The sequence below is a fragment of the Perissodus microlepis genome, chromosome 7 (assembly GCF_051167445.1).
Source record: "Perissodus microlepis isolate ML-2025 ecotype Zambia chromosome 7, ASM5116744v1, whole genome shotgun sequence".
NCBI classification, from domain to species: domain Eukaryota; kingdom Metazoa; phylum Chordata; class Actinopteri; order Cichliformes; family Cichlidae; genus Perissodus; species Perissodus microlepis.
This window is the reverse complement of record NC_140467.1, coordinates 64852390-64867678: the sequence shown is the minus strand read 5'-3', so window position 1 is coordinate 64867678 and position 15289 is coordinate 64852390. Positions and strand designations below refer to the sequence as shown.

General features: G+C 44.3%; 1 protein-coding gene across 2 annotated transcripts in view; it reads right to left on the bottom strand.

The window, feature by feature from the left end:
* The window catches only part of LOC146384672 (sodium channel protein type 4 subunit alpha B-like), a 44866-nt gene extending 30182 nt beyond the window's left edge, over positions 1-14684 (bottom strand). The window contains exons 1-10 of one of the 2 annotated variants that reach the window (XM_084936724.1): positions 14537-14684; positions 8918-9095; positions 8682-8819; positions 5066-5184; positions 4899-4970; positions 3267-3395; positions 1574-1659; positions 833-1033; positions 242-305; positions 27-168 (exon numbers count right to left, since the gene is read on the bottom strand). In XM_084936724.1, the coding sequence (XP_084792850.1) occupies positions 27-168; positions 242-305; positions 833-1033; positions 1574-1659; positions 3267-3395; positions 4899-4970; positions 5066-5184; positions 8682-8819; positions 8918-9095; positions 14537-14625 (1218 nt within the window). In that variant the 5' untranslated portion in view covers positions 14626-14684. Of the gene's footprint in view, positions 1-26; positions 169-241; positions 306-832; positions 1034-1573; positions 1660-3266; positions 5016-5065; positions 5185-8681; positions 8820-8917; positions 9096-14536 lie in introns of those variants that run through there. The other variant, XM_084936723.1, reaches the window with a different exon arrangement.
* Positions 14685-15289: the final 605 nt, after the last annotated feature.

The following is a 15289-nucleotide window of genomic DNA, read 5'->3' as shown; positions in this document are numbered from 1 at the left end:
CATGTGGTCATCAGTGAGTTACTGACCAACTGCATCAGGCCTTCCCAGAAGTCATGCATCATGAGTCTGAAAAGTGACATCAGAGACCAGAAAAACGAGTCGTAGCTGGTGTATCCGAAGTTTGGGTTACTTCCTGCTTTCACACAGTTGAAACCATCTGGACAGCACCTGAACACATAAAAAACAGTTTGTTTTTATTGTTGTTGTTGTCAGTGAATGAAAGAGACTCATGTTTACTTACTCAGCGTCTGACTGGTTTCCACACACCAGAGGATCAGGATGTTCAGGAATGTAGTAATAGTTTGCTAGAAGACAGACAGACATCCAAACCGTACAAACAGATCATGTTTCACCTTTCTAATTTAAGGGCAGGGGTGGCAACGATGACAGGTGCTGAAGTCTGCACTACAAAGCCAGCTGAACATTTCTAAACTTTCAAATACCAGGATCAATTCTCGCAGAGCCCCAGGTCCTGATAACATCCCTGGACGAGCACTGAGGGACTGTGCTGCAGAACTGTCTTCACGGACATGTTTAATACATCACTGAGCCAGGAAATACTCTCAATAACAGATTAAAGGTCACATTTACGCTGCAATTTTCAGCATCTACATTATTGCGGGTGATTTTAAAATCTGATAACAACAAATAAAACTGTTTTTTGGACTTTTTGTTTTTGGACCTGAAGACTTTTCCTCAGAGGTTCACCTGATCTCACATGAGATCTCTTTCCACTGCTTTCATTGTAATGTTGGAAGAAGACCTGCGAGTCAGCCATCTAACTGTCTTAAAAGGCTAACCGGCCAATCAGGATGTGGTACGACCATCGTACCTGGAGAGGTGGTGTGGTTGTGGAAATCGAATTCTGTCGTGTTTGTGTTCAACGACCAGATGACACATTTGTTCTTCAGGGTTCCCATGAAGAGCTGTAAACCAATCATAGCCAAGATGCTCAGGCAGAACAACGTCAGGATGATGACACAATCAAGCCTCTTCACCGATTGGACAAGAGCTTCGACCGTCTTCTTCAGACCTGTAAAGACAGCACAACGCTGTGAATACAAGTCGCACACACACACACAGATACAGACACACCTACACACACAGACACACACACGCACACGCACACACACACCTACACACACACGCACGCACACACACACACAGACACACGCACGCACACACAGACACACACGCGCACACATGCACGCGCACGCACGCACACACAGACGCACGCACACACACACACAGACACACGCACGCACACACAGACACACACGCGCACACACGCATGCGCGCGCACGCACACACAGACACACACACACACACATGCACGCGCACGCACGCACACACGCACGCACGCACATACACACACCTACACACACAGACACACACACGCGCACCCACGCACGTACACACCTACACACACACACATACACACACACACATGCATGCGCACACACACACCTACACACACAGACACACGCATGCGCACACACACACAGACACAGACACACACCTACACACACAGACACACACACGCGCACGCACGCACACACCTACACACACACACCTCGGCTGCATGTGAAGATCTTCAGCAGCAGAGAAATCGTCATCAGCACAGCAAACTTCCCCAAATCTACGAACTGTGACACCAATCTGAGACACAGAGTCATCATCACCACCTTCATCATCATCATCATCATGAAGCAGTGATTAAAGCAGCTGTAAAACATAAAGACACATTTACAGCCGAGCAGGAAAAAGCCAAAGTGTGTCGAGCAGAACATACAGAAGCAAAGCCGGTGATAAGGACGTGACAGTTAGTGTCCTAATATAAATCTAAAAACTTTATCAGTGACAAAGGTAGAGGAGACATACACAGGAAAGCTACACAGGAAAGCAGAGCAGCACAGCGAGCGTTCAGCTACAGGAGGTTAGCTTGTTACCAAGCCTTAAGAAACATCAAGCGTCTCTGTGTGGTCAGTTTGCTGGGACAGTGTTTGATGTCAGCCTGGATTCAAACACTGAAAGAGTCCCAAACCTAAACAAGGAGTTTCAGTGCCTGAACCAAGGAACAACTAAACTCGAAATATAAGGGTAATAACAAAGGAATGGCCCCGGGGCAGACCCAGGACATCGTGGAGAGATCTCGGCTTTTCTGCTTAGGCTGCTGTCCCTGCAACCCAGCTTCAGATAAGCAGAAGAAAACTGGATGGATGGATGTGGTGGTGAAAGCAGCAAAAAGATAATTTTCATCTTTGCAGCTGGAAAAAGCCCACCTTATTTGCACGGACATGGATCTATAGATATGAGACCACACTGACAAGAACTGTGTTGGTGTAACTGTAAAGGTCATGTCCAGCATTGAGTGGATTCAATCGGTAGATCACATTTCTTGAGTATTTTCTGAGCCTTGTTATTCAGGACTGAGAGGCTCTTATTGTGAAGGCTCTTTTATACTGTTTCCTGTTTTTTGGATCACGTTAATCTGTAACCAACATTAACCCCCTAAGATCCGAACTCTTCCTCGGCATGCATTTTTAATTTCTCTTTGATATTTGGGCATATTGGGACCCGATGAATGTAAAAATAAAGAATTACCAGATTTTTTTTTTACCTAATTTTTGTTTCTAAGAAAAATGAAAGCCACATATGAGGATATTTGTTTAAAATTTCAATAGAACAGTAGGAGTATAATGTCCTCGTGAGTGGATATCAGGCCGTTGTAGAGCGAAATTGAGTATTTCGGTCTAAATAACCCAAAATTTGATGTCCACACATGTGGACGCCAGGTCCTAGGAGGTTAAAGAAGTGATCAAAGAGGAGCTCTTCCATTAACAAACTCACAGTATAAGCAGTCCTAATTGTACCTCATCAATGAGTAGCTTGCAGAGACACCTTCAGCAGCAACAGCTTGATGTGATCATTTTCTGTATGACTAATCAATCTGGCTCGATTAGGAGCACCTGGATGCTGCTTACCCTCTTAACTCCCATGAAGGCAATAAGGCTGGGCTTGTTTTTTTCTCAGGATCGTCCTGTGAAAACTTTCTTTTCCAATAACTGTACGTGTCGGAGAATCACGGCAGAGAAATAAGTCTCACCAACTTCATGTCAGCCGTTTTCCAATAAATCTAAAACAGATTACGCTGAATTTTGTTTTTGCAACCTGAAGTTGCCCCCTGCTGGTCATTAGAAAGAATGCAGATTCATGGCTTTACATACAGTCTGTGTGAGAGTGTGAGGTGTGTTATTGAGCCTTACAGGGTGCTGATGATGATGATGTCCAGGCAGTTCCAGGGATCTCTGAGGAAGGTGAAGCGTCCCATACAGAAGCCTCTCGCCACGACTTTCACCAGAGCCTCAAACACGAAGATTGCCATGTACACATACCTGTTCACATAAACGTGAGACAGAGAGCTTTCACACCAGAGAAGTCTGGGCTGGGGAGAGCCCGAGTGCCCTGGAGGGATACACGATGGACGGGTGGCAGACATGCAGGATCATGTGCCTGGTGGGACTGTGGATCGAGGACGCTGAAGATATCTACCTATTCGGAACCATGATAACAGGGTTCTTGCTGATCGGAGCTGGCTTGGCCCTGACTTATCGGAGAATTAAGAAAGTGGAACCAGCTGTTCAAACCCCCCCAAGGCTGCCTGCTGGGATTGAAACGATGGGACGAGGGGCGACGTCTCAGAATGGGCTTACTGAGTGCAGCACGGTTAAGATCTTGGAGAATCTTACGGCTGCCGTGAATACTCAGAATAACACCTCTGAGCGAAAGTTGGATCACATCTTGGAGCAGCTCACTGCGGCCCCTCCCTTTCCAAACGCCTTCGATGCTTGTTCCCTCCTGGAGAACACGGCGGGTCTGGGCCCACGCTGGAATAATAGCTGCAGGGCAGGATGGCTGCTGTGTTTGCTTCGGATTACTCCTCACCCCCCACCCGACCCTGTGGCTTGTCACGTGCTCCATAATGTTGTGCTGTGGACATTTATGTGCTTTCTGTGCAGAGGAGTTTTTTTGTTTCCTCTTCTCGTGCTGTCCTCCCAGGTGCCCAGCATGAGTAGAGGTCTCTTTTTTTCCTCTTGTACTTTCCCACTGTAGTGTACATTTCAGTGTTTTTTCTGTAACGCTACCGATCTCCGACCTGTATCCCCATGTGATGTCTGTGTTGTGTGTGTAAGGTCGGGGGGGATCCCATTTCACTGCAGGGCAACCTGCATGTGGCGAATAAAGCCTTGATTGATTGATTGATTGATTGGTTGATTGGTTGATTGATTGATTGATTGAGAGCTTTCACACCAGCTCAGGGTTCTTGCCAAAGGATACTTTGGCATGCAGACTGGAGTAGGCAGGGACTGAACCGCCAAACTTTCAGTTAGTTAGTTTGAATTGGCTCTACCTCCTGAGCTACAGCCAGCCCAAGACAGTAAAGTGCTTCCATTATACTGAAGAGGAGGCAAACACTTCCACCGCAGATCTCTCCTAAATGGACGAGTCACACAAAAGCTGTCTCGATGGACAAACATCACAACAGGCCTTTTAAGCCGTCTCTTAATTGTCTGTATGACAAATCTGTTCACATATCAGAACACTCTGAGCATTTCCTGTCTCGACAACAGCGAGCAAAGTCAGTTTGACCTTTACAGACCTGTGTGTGCTGCTGCTGTCAGACTGAGGACAGACTGAGGACAGACTGGCTCTTTGTCTTTGAGCCTTAGCATGGATTTAGACTTTAAAACCATTCTCATGCTGTGACTCATCGATGCTGCCATCAACAGCCCTGTTCATCACTTTGTCGTGTTTTTCTGCTCCTGATGAAAGATCTGTGTGTGTGTGTGTGTGTGTGTGTGTGTGTGTGTGTGTGTGTGTGTGTGTGTGTATCTTACTTCACCACAGGAAATTTGAACTCCAGAACACCGAAGCTCAGGATCGCCAGTAGGATGAATATACTGAAGAAAGTGTGAGAGTTCAGGGAAAACTCAGCTCACCTGGTCCAGAGAGCTAAAACCTGACCACACAGAGGCTCCTGACACTATGACATCATAAAGGATATGGATGAAGAAGGGTCTTGATGGCGAGGGTCCTCAACAGGTTGAATGGACTCAGCAGGTAACAAGACGAGTCAGCACTAAACCTGTTAATGATGTTTCCTTTACTGAGAACCATGAAGGTCTGCAGAGAGACAGGTGAGGGACAGACAGGTGAGAGACAGACGGGTGAGGGACAGATAGGTGAGAGACAGACGGGTGAGGGACAGATAGGTGAGAGACAGACATGTGAGAGACAGACGGGTGAGGGACAGATAGGTGAGGGACAGACAAGTAAGAGACAGAGAGATGGATGAGAGACAGACAAGTAAGAGACAGAAAGGAGGTGAGGGACAGACAGATCAGAGATAGATGAGTCAAGACCTTTTTTGTGACTAGCAGGATTTTGAATTCTGGATTTAACAGGGAAACAATAAAGATGAAAGTATAAAAGTCAAATCAAAGTAAAAATGCACTAAGACGGAGTCATAATGAAGGGTATGCAGTTCTGAATACATAATTTTAAGAAAGTATTTAAAAGTGAAGAGACGGTTTGTGGTCTGGAGATCTGGTGGAAGTGTGGCCAAAGTCTCAGGACAGAACAACTAAAGGCTCTGAGTCCCATGGTAGTCAGACGAGCAGGTGGAACAGACAGAAGGGAAGCTGAAGAAGAGCAGAGTGTACGAGGGGGTGAGTATGTATGGAGGAGATCAGATAAATATGGAGCGAGGTTATGAAGGGCTTTGAAAGTAAGAAGCAGGATCTTGAAATTGGCACGGAGGTGAACCCGGAGCCAATGGAGCTGTTTAAGAACAGCTGTTATATGTTCAGTGGATCTATTTCTGGATACAATACGAGCAGCTGTAATTTGAACTAAATGCAATTTATGGAGGTGGACCATAGAGAAGAGAATTAAAGTAATCTGAAAGAGATGTGAAAAGAGCATTGAGAAGTATGGCGGTACTGTTTGGAGTGAGTGAGGGATGAAGGCGTTTAATATTACGGAGATGAAAATATTATATGTGCTGTGAAGGAAAGAGTGCTATCGAGGATGACACCAAGACTCTTAACCTGAGGGGAGGGTGTGACAAAACAGTTATTAATGGATAATGAAAGACTTCTGGTTGGAACTTTAGTCAGTTTTGATTTGGTGCCTATTAGAATTAATTCTGTTTTATTGCCATTAATTAATTTATTTATTTATTTTTCTGCCTGTCCCGTTTGGCTCTTTTGCATCAGAATTATTGTCTAAAGGCGAAGAAAGATGCCCAACGGATTTACTTTACCAAATGGACCATCCCAGCCTCGCCGTAATGGTCTATTTGATTCACCTTTTATTGTTTATTTTATTTTTTATTTTCACTTGCTAGATACGGGACAGACTTGAATGAGGAAAAGAAAAGAGAGAAAGGAAGAGGGGGAAAAACAGCGGGGAAGAGGGACGGGGATAAAGGGCAAAAAAACAAAAACCAACTAAATAAGCAGACAAAAAAAATCCATCTATCGATCACCTGGATCACCTGTTGAGAAAGAAAAAAGAAAACAAGCAGAAGAAAACGAGAGCAATACAATAAACAACATCACGATGATCTATGTGAATATAACAGTAAATACTAAATATTAAACATTATTGTGCAGCACGTAAGATCGACAGCGCACAGTGTGCTTTGAGGTAGGAGCCGAAAAGGGTTTAGTTTGTGTGTGTGAGCACCCGTGTGTACACCTGTGAGCATGGACGCGCTTGTTTTTAAAAGGTTCCTTCATGTAATGATCTGCTAGAGGGTGTGGGGGGGCCACAGCCCCGTCCTCCAGGGCATGAAGCAGGTATGGAGGAGATCAAAACTCCAGACATCCAGAGGCCCCCAGAGCACAAGAGACCAAGGAAGACCAACAGAGGGGCAGCCGCGCCACTGTCCCAGAAAGAGCTGAGGAGAGCCCCAGATGAGGGGTCACTCAGCAGCCGCGGAGCAGAAGCCAGGGGGGGTTGCAGTGACGTGCCCGTGAGCTCCGCCGGCAGCCAGCTGCGCCAGAGTGACCGAGCCCCAGGCCGAGAGGCCGAGGGCACCCCACCCCCGAAGTGGCCCGAGCGAGCCCCAGGCTCCAGGCCCCGACAAGAAGCCACCAAGGAGTGCCATTATTGCCATTGATTTTAAGAGAGTTGTGAGTAAACCAGACCTTGATTTCACTTAAACAGTCAGAAATTGATGTGGGTGGGAGAGTAGCTGTGGGTTTGGAGGACAGGTAGAGCTGGGTGTCATCTGCGTAGCAGTGAAACTGGATGTTATATTTTCTGAAAATATCACCTAGGGGTAGGAGATAGATAATAAAAAGGACCCAGGACAGAGCCTTGGGGAACACTGGAGTTAACTGGAGTAGATACTGATCTGTGAGTAACTGAACAAACTGTGAGTAGCCAGAGGGATACAAGGTCAACTAGGCGAGTGCTGTACCACTGATCCTAATAGATGTTAATCTATAAAGAAGGATGCAGTGGGAAATAGTATCAAAAGCTACTGTAAGGTCAAGGAGAATGAGGATGGAGATGAGTCCAGAGTCAGCTGCAAGCAGAAGACCAGTAGTGATTTTTACTAGAGCTGTTCCTGTACTATGAAAAGAACGGACGCCGGACTGAAACAAGTAATTTCCAGTGAGGTGTCTATGAACCTGTGCAGCCACTATCATTTCATGAATTTTGGCTAGGAAAGGCAAATTTGAAATTTGAAATGGAAGTTATTTAAATGGGAAGGGTCTGAAGCATTCTTTTTCTTTTTACAGTAGTCCAGCCTAGAAGTAATAAATGCAGGAACTAGTTTTTCACTCAGGATGTTTCTAAATTTAGAGACATAGCAAAAATGCAAGAAAGCAGTCCTACATAGTTGTTTAATATGTGCACTGAAGGACAAAATTTGATTTGTATCATCTGGCTTCATGAATAAATAAAGGTGCGTATCAGCTGCATAGCAATGAAAACGGATGCAGTTTTTTACTAAGATTATCTAAAGGAAGCATTTATAATGTAAATAAAATTGGTTCCAGCACAGAAGCCAGTGGAAGTCCACGAAAAACTTCTATGTGTGAAGAAGGCTCCAAGTTTACATGAACAAACTATTGTTTGACACAGATATGTTTCAAACCACTTCAGTGCAGTACCTTTAATGTGTTCTAATCTCTGTAGTAAAATATTGTGCTCAGCAGTATTGAATGGTGCAATGAGATCTGACAGGACAAGCACAGAGATGAGTCCACTGTTAGAGGCCATAAGAAGATCATTTGTAACCTTCACTATTCTTTTTCTGTGCTGTGATGCACTCCAGATCCTGATTGAAACTCTTATAATAAATCATAACTCTGAATGGGTCGACTAGGCACATTGACGAGCTAAAAATCATTGGTGTTAACCTAAAACGATCAGACAGAGACATGAAGATCACAAAAATCTCATACAAAGTTGGAGAATTCAGAAACCCAGAGTAAGGCCCAGGAGGACAACAGACAGCAACAATAAAATAAGTTTTTGAGTTTTCCAGCTAGGGTGGACATGACTGGTCACAGAGAGAAGGTCAGAGGGAGACGGGTCCAAGAAAGACAGAGAAAGACAGGTCAGATGGACAGACACAGCAGAGAGAACAGGGGATCAGAGACCTTCTGTGATTGGTAGAAGGGATCCAGATCCTCCAATGGGGTGCTGAGAAGCTGGGGGGGGGGGACACCATAGATGAAAGGGAGGGACTTCCCAGTCTCCAGGTGACCAGCAGGTTTGGGCAGGTTTTTCTCACTTGCCTGGGTTACACAGAAGAGCTTCCCCTCATGCAACTTATCAGCAGTATTAATTTTACTGATTGATTATCTATCACTGATTCCTGAAAGTTGATTGGTACCTTTTGGTGCTTCCACGCCTTTCGCTCCTTTACCTCAGCTTCGTGTCGTTGTTGGACCACCTCCTTTGAGACTGCCGTGAAGCATCTGAAAACCTCCATACCTACAGGTGGCAGCAGAGACGCCATTCTCTCATCCTGGAGAAGTGGCCGAACCTCGCTGTTGCCTAGCAACAGGTTTCTGTAGGGAAGAGAGGTTTTGGTTTGGTTTCCTTTTGGTTTCATTGAAGCCACTTACAGAGGTGCAGCTGTCTGTAGGGCTGTTATTAATCATTATCAGATTTCTCAGTGTTATTCAGTTCAATTTTATTTAAATAACACCAATTCTGTCACGGTCTGGCTGGCAGACCGTGGGGATGTGGGGAATGAGGACCCAAAACGCAGGTTTCTGCGATGCAAACAGTGCACTTTATTTACAGTGAAAGCAGTGGGAGCTCCAACACTCTCCTAAGTAGCTCCCCCGATGAGGCCTGCAGGTGGCTGTCCTCCATCCTCCAGACACACACACATGTACACACCCACACCCTGCCTATACATATAATGAGTGGAACACAGAATAACACAGCAGTGTGCAGAAAAACACACACATCACCAAATAATAACGATAATAATAATGATAATAATAATAATAATAACAACAACAACAGTCAAAACTGCTCACGGACCCCCGAGTCCTCCAGAGCCGGGTCCGGTCCGTGAGTCGTTTGGTACCGGGCCGCGAGAGTTGAGGCTCAGGTGTGAAATGTATGGTTTTCAGGGTTTTTATCGGTTTTCAGCGTTATTTTGTTATCGTTTTTATCGTTAACTCGGTTTTCCTGGGTCTTTTCACGAGTGATATGAATAAATCTTCTTTTTTTCGGTACCGGTACTAGTTTTATTTTGTTGTATTTATCCACGACACCTTAAAGGCCGGTCCATGAAAATATTGTCGGGTATAAACCGGTCCGTGGCGCAAAAAAGGTTGGAGACCGCTGCTATACAACACTCACCTAAAGGTGCTTTATATTGTAACTGTTGAGATTTAAATATATAATAATCTGAATGCGTATTTGCTGATTATATTGTTTTATATAAAAGGCCCAACTCTGAGTACAGTCTGTGCCACAAAGTACTGACAGGAAACTGCATGCTTTTGCAGAGAAAATAGGACCTGCAGCCAGAAAGTGAAACTAAGCAGAGTCTTTGATCGAAGCTTAAAGTGTGTGTGACGTCTATATAAATGACTAGGCTTCCTGTTTGTGCTTCAGACCTGAGCTTGTGTGTTCGTGTGTTCAGGTCTCCATATTCCGGAATATGTAAAATTAAAGATCATTTTTTGAGTTTGACCACTTTGAGCCGTGTCTTTCTTGGCCGTTCAAGAATACAAAGAACTGAAATTGAATATAACCTAAAGACCTCCAATATTGGAGAGAAAACCCAAAAATCACATAACACCATATGAGCAAGCACTTGAAACTAACTTTTAGTTTCTTTCTGCTAACTTTTAGCAGAAACGTCCTTTTCTTGATGTCATTGGCTTCTATCTCCTCATTTGGCCAGCTTGTTATCCCAGGAGGTTATCTGATCACCAGCAGGGTGTAGGTATTGATTTTCCATTTAGTTGACTCCTCAGGACTTACCTCATCTCTACAGGCACTTGGTGGTTGCAGCTTTCCTAGCAGCCTCGTCATGGTTCCCGTTTGCCTTTGGGATACCCAGGTACTTGTAGCTGTCCTCAATGTCTGCAGTGTTGCCTTCTGGTAGTTCAATCCCCTCAGTTCTGAGTACCTTCCCTCTCTTTGTTATCATCTGACTATATTTCTCCAATCCGGCTTTCTCCATACAGCTTAATGTCATCCATGTAGAGGAGGTGGCTGACGACTGCGTCACTCCGTAGTCGGTATCCGTAGCCAGTCTTGTCAATGGTCTCACTGAGGGGGTTCAGGCCTAAGGAGAACAGCAGTGGGGACAGAGCATCTCCTTGGTAGATCCCACACTTGATGGTGACTTGTGCTACGGGCTTGAAGTTGGCCTCTAGTGTTGTACGCCACATCTCAACTGAGTTCCTGATGAAGGCTCTTGGGGTCCTGTTGGTCTTGTGAAGTTCTAGGGATTAAGGTTAGTAAGTCTGGTCTTGCAGTCTTGAGCAACTGTAGCTGGTGTTTCGTGCTTCTGGTGTTTCTGCCAATTCCTCTTTTTGCTCCTCTTATGTATTGAGCTATTTGCCTGGTCATCTTAGCTGCTCTGACGCCTGACAGAAGCTTCCAAGTGGTACTAAGCCAGGTTATTGGCTCACAATTGGATGGGACCAGTCTGTCCTGGGGATCCTCGGGGATCAAGACTATCCGGCTTCAGTTAGTCATTCCAGGTGTTTCTAATCCATTTGCAGAGCCATTGCAGGGGGGACGTGGTATGAAAAGGGGAAAAAAACAAAAAAAACCCCGCTTGGACACTGCTAACACGGGGCGCCAACACAAACGCAAAGCAGGAGATGAAGCATCGCTGAATATGTTTCCAAACCAACTTCATTCTAAGCCAAAGACTAGAAAATATGGTGAAGCAAATCTTCCCTTTGGCTTCACCTGCACAAGTGCCGAGGTAGGTCTCCCTGCAGAATTGGTTTTCCCTTCGTCTGGAGCAGCGCTGGGCTCTCCAAATCACGGACAAACAGTATACAACATTCTTGATTTTTAGTTCACAAACACTTGTTGTAGTGACTAACTACTCCTGACATGTTGGAGATGTTTGCTCTTTATACAGTAAAGTTACAGCGGGATACAAATAATATCAGGCTGATCCTGCCACGATTTGTTCCCCCCGTCTAAATCACAGACAAATAGTATCCCACAGTTTTTTATGTTTTTAAACCCATTTGGCACAGAGAGGCATTTTTTGAAAAATGTATTGATAGCAATGTTGAATATTATTACACAGGAAAAAAACAACTACATGTAAAATAATCACACCGTGATGCCTCTGCCTTTGTAAATGGAGGGACAGTAACTGCGTGTGTACAGGGTGGGCCATTTATATGGATACAGCGTAATAACATGGGAATGGTTGGTGATATTAAAGTCCTGTTTGTGGCACATTAGTATATGTGAGGGGGCAAACTCCTCAAGATGGGTGGTGACCATGGTGGCCATTTAGAAGTCGGCCATCTTGGATACAACTTTTGTTTTTTCAATAGGAAGAGGGCCATGTGACACATCAACCTTATTGGTAATGTCACAAGAAAAACAATGGTGTGCTTGGTTTCAACGTAACTTTATTCTTTCATGAGTTATTTACAAGTTTCTCTTTGTTCACAGCCATTGACATGTTGAAGAGGTTAACACGTGAGGAGCGGATCGAAATTGTGTTGATATCTGGTGAACGCAGTAACCGGGTCATTGCAGCAGATTTCAATGCAAGACCCCCTACGAGACCACCCATCTCCCATGCTACAGTTAGCAAACTTCTTGCTAATAGTGATGGGATTTCCGGCTCTTTTTAGAGAACCGGCCTTTTCGGCTCCCAACCAGCTCTTCAGGTTGTTTTGCTGCTTTAATTAATTTCTTATTAACAATAATATAAAATTATGCACAAAAGGAATTAGTAATGTAAAAAAACTTGGTTTTCTTTATGTATGTTTATATATAAATATTTATGGGGGCCCCTAGAGACGAAACACGTACAAACTCCAAAGCACTTAGAAATTCCAAAGCACGTAAAAACTCCAAAACACATTTCTAACTGAACTTCCAAAACAGAGCTACCTAGATCACTTAAATTACACAATCGAATGCATGTCTATTGTTTTTGTATTAATACACAAACAATCATATATATATATATATATATATATATATATATATATATTCAAATAATTGAAGAAGAACTTCATTTACCTGTTATTACCACACACCCAATCCGATTGTTGGTACTTGCTGGCTTGTGTAGCCACTAGGTAACAAAAGCTCAACACGGCCCATAGCATCCTGGAGCACTTCCGTTGTGTTTTGGAGTGTGTACGTGCTTTGTCTCTAGGGGCCACTGTAAATATACTTTTATTTATTCACTCCACATATAATGTAATAAATAAATTATAAAATACAAAAAACAACTATTTACATTTCATACATTTCAACTTTTAACTTCTTAAATTTTCAGCTTTTTCCTTTTAAACAAATTTAAAGTGAAACAACACAAAAAAACTGCAAACCACAACACAATAAAATATGGAAAAAAAAAAAAGGGGGGGGGGGGGGTGAACGCCCAGATCTTTATTTAAGGGAAAGGTTGGCATTCAGAAATATTAATGTCACACTCAACTGACTGCGTTTTATCTTCCCATTGCACTGATGGGTGGACAGTTCTCAGGTGACTGTGCATGTTGTTTGTGGAGCCGGCTCTATATGATATCCTTTTCTTGTAGACTCTACACTCTGCCTTTGTTTTGTCAATAAGATTATGTACCTTGTACCCGGATTACTCAACCGGGTACAAGGAAAAACTAATAAATACTGAGTCTGCGATCGAAGAAAGCAAGCAGCTTTATAATAGCAGTAATGTGAGCTCGCTTACTAAAACGTGTTAACATCCTGGCTGTAGCACTTTGTATAGCTTGGAGGGAGAGAGAGAAGAGCCAGTAAACAAGCTAAAAGGTCAAATCGCAGTGATACCGTACGATCAGTAGGGATGGGTATCGTTTAGGTTTTATCCGATACCAGTGCCAAAGCGGTACTTTTGAAACGGTGCCGGTGCTTAAACGGTGCTCAAACCGGTGCTTAAAGAATGGAGAACACACACTTTGTCCAAAAACCTCTCATGTTAGTTGCTAGTTCACCTTACGTGCATTAATTTAATAACGTTTAATAACGCAGAGAAGAACGGCTGCTGCTGCCATCATCATCCTCATCATTTCTGCTACTCTGGCAGGGCTAGGGGCCAGGACTCTCCTCTTCGGGTTTTTGGGGGATGTTGCTAACTCCGGGTCTGATAACAGGCAACACACCCGCAGTAGATGTGCACAGTGTGAGGTCTAACAGCAAGCTATCAAATATGGTGCATTTCTCGGCTTTTTAAAAAGCGCTATGCGCCGCCAGGTGTTTCATCAGATTCGAGGTGTTACCTCCTTTGACAGTATCACAGTATCACCTTAAAGCACTTGTTGCAGGCTGCTGAGTTTGCATCTTTTGCTGTGAAGTACAGCCAGACTTTGACCACTTCGCCTTGGGCATTTTTAATCTGTAGCTCTGCTCTAAAAGAACGTACGTACCTGGACCCGCCTACTATCCTTGGAAAGGTAAAATGATTGGCTAGAATCCAAAGTGTGTGACATCTCAGGGGGGGAAAAAGCACAGAAATAAAGCACCGAAATGTGCGCTGCTTTTCGGTCTGATTACTACCGTTTATGTCAGAACCAGTGCCATTACCGGTACCCATCCCTAACGATCAGTGGTAAATAGACCTGCACCTGCCGGCCCCACACAAAGGACAGCTACTCCTCTCTTTCTGTTTTATTTTGTTCAGAGTTTTCTGCAGAAATCTGAGCAGTCTGTGCTCGAACATGTGCGTGTCCTTCTGCTGCTGCAGGTTTGTGAACCAAAGTCTATCACTGTCCCACACGTTTCACTGAAAACCAGTTTAAATCAGACTTACAGCTGTGAAGGATTCAGCCTCAGCTGATTGGCTCTCCTCAGCAGCGCGCCTCTCTCCTTCGTGCTGCTCCAGAAATCAAAAAAAGACATTTTTCTGTCTTCGGCGTCCCACCTCTCACTGATACAGCTCTGTCTGTCTCTCTGTCTGAATCTGTTTTCAGTGATCAGCTCTCTGCTCCAGCTGTTTGTTAATGGCTCCTCCCACATTAGTTACAAGACACACACAAAGGAACAGATGTAGGAACTGTGTTCTCCCAAAGAGACTCCCACATCCTGATTTCCTGGAAACAGTCTGTCTATCACACACACACACACACACACACACACAAAGTCTTCTGATTTTTGTTTGTTTGTGAAGAAACACAGTAATCGCGGGCATAGGCAAAAAAAAGTTGCTCGCACCCATGCTACCCTGACATCATGTCAGTGCTTTTTGGGGATTGCATTGCGGGGAGCACCTGCTGCTTGCTGCACAGGGAGCAGAGGGGCGTCTAATAACCAGCTTGCAAAATAAAACAAAATAAAAACAAACCAACAAACGCAAAAACACCAGACATCATGCTATACACTTATAATTTGCACTGATGTGTTTTCTGAATTCTATCACACACATATACGCGAAAAGTGAGCGCGAGAGCCCTCGGTGCGCCTGCGTGCAGCTGTGTCTCACACACAACCTGTCGAAAAGGGAGGGGGTGGGCTGCTTCCAAATAAAGCATGTTTCATTCATGATATTGTCAATCCAAGCCCATTA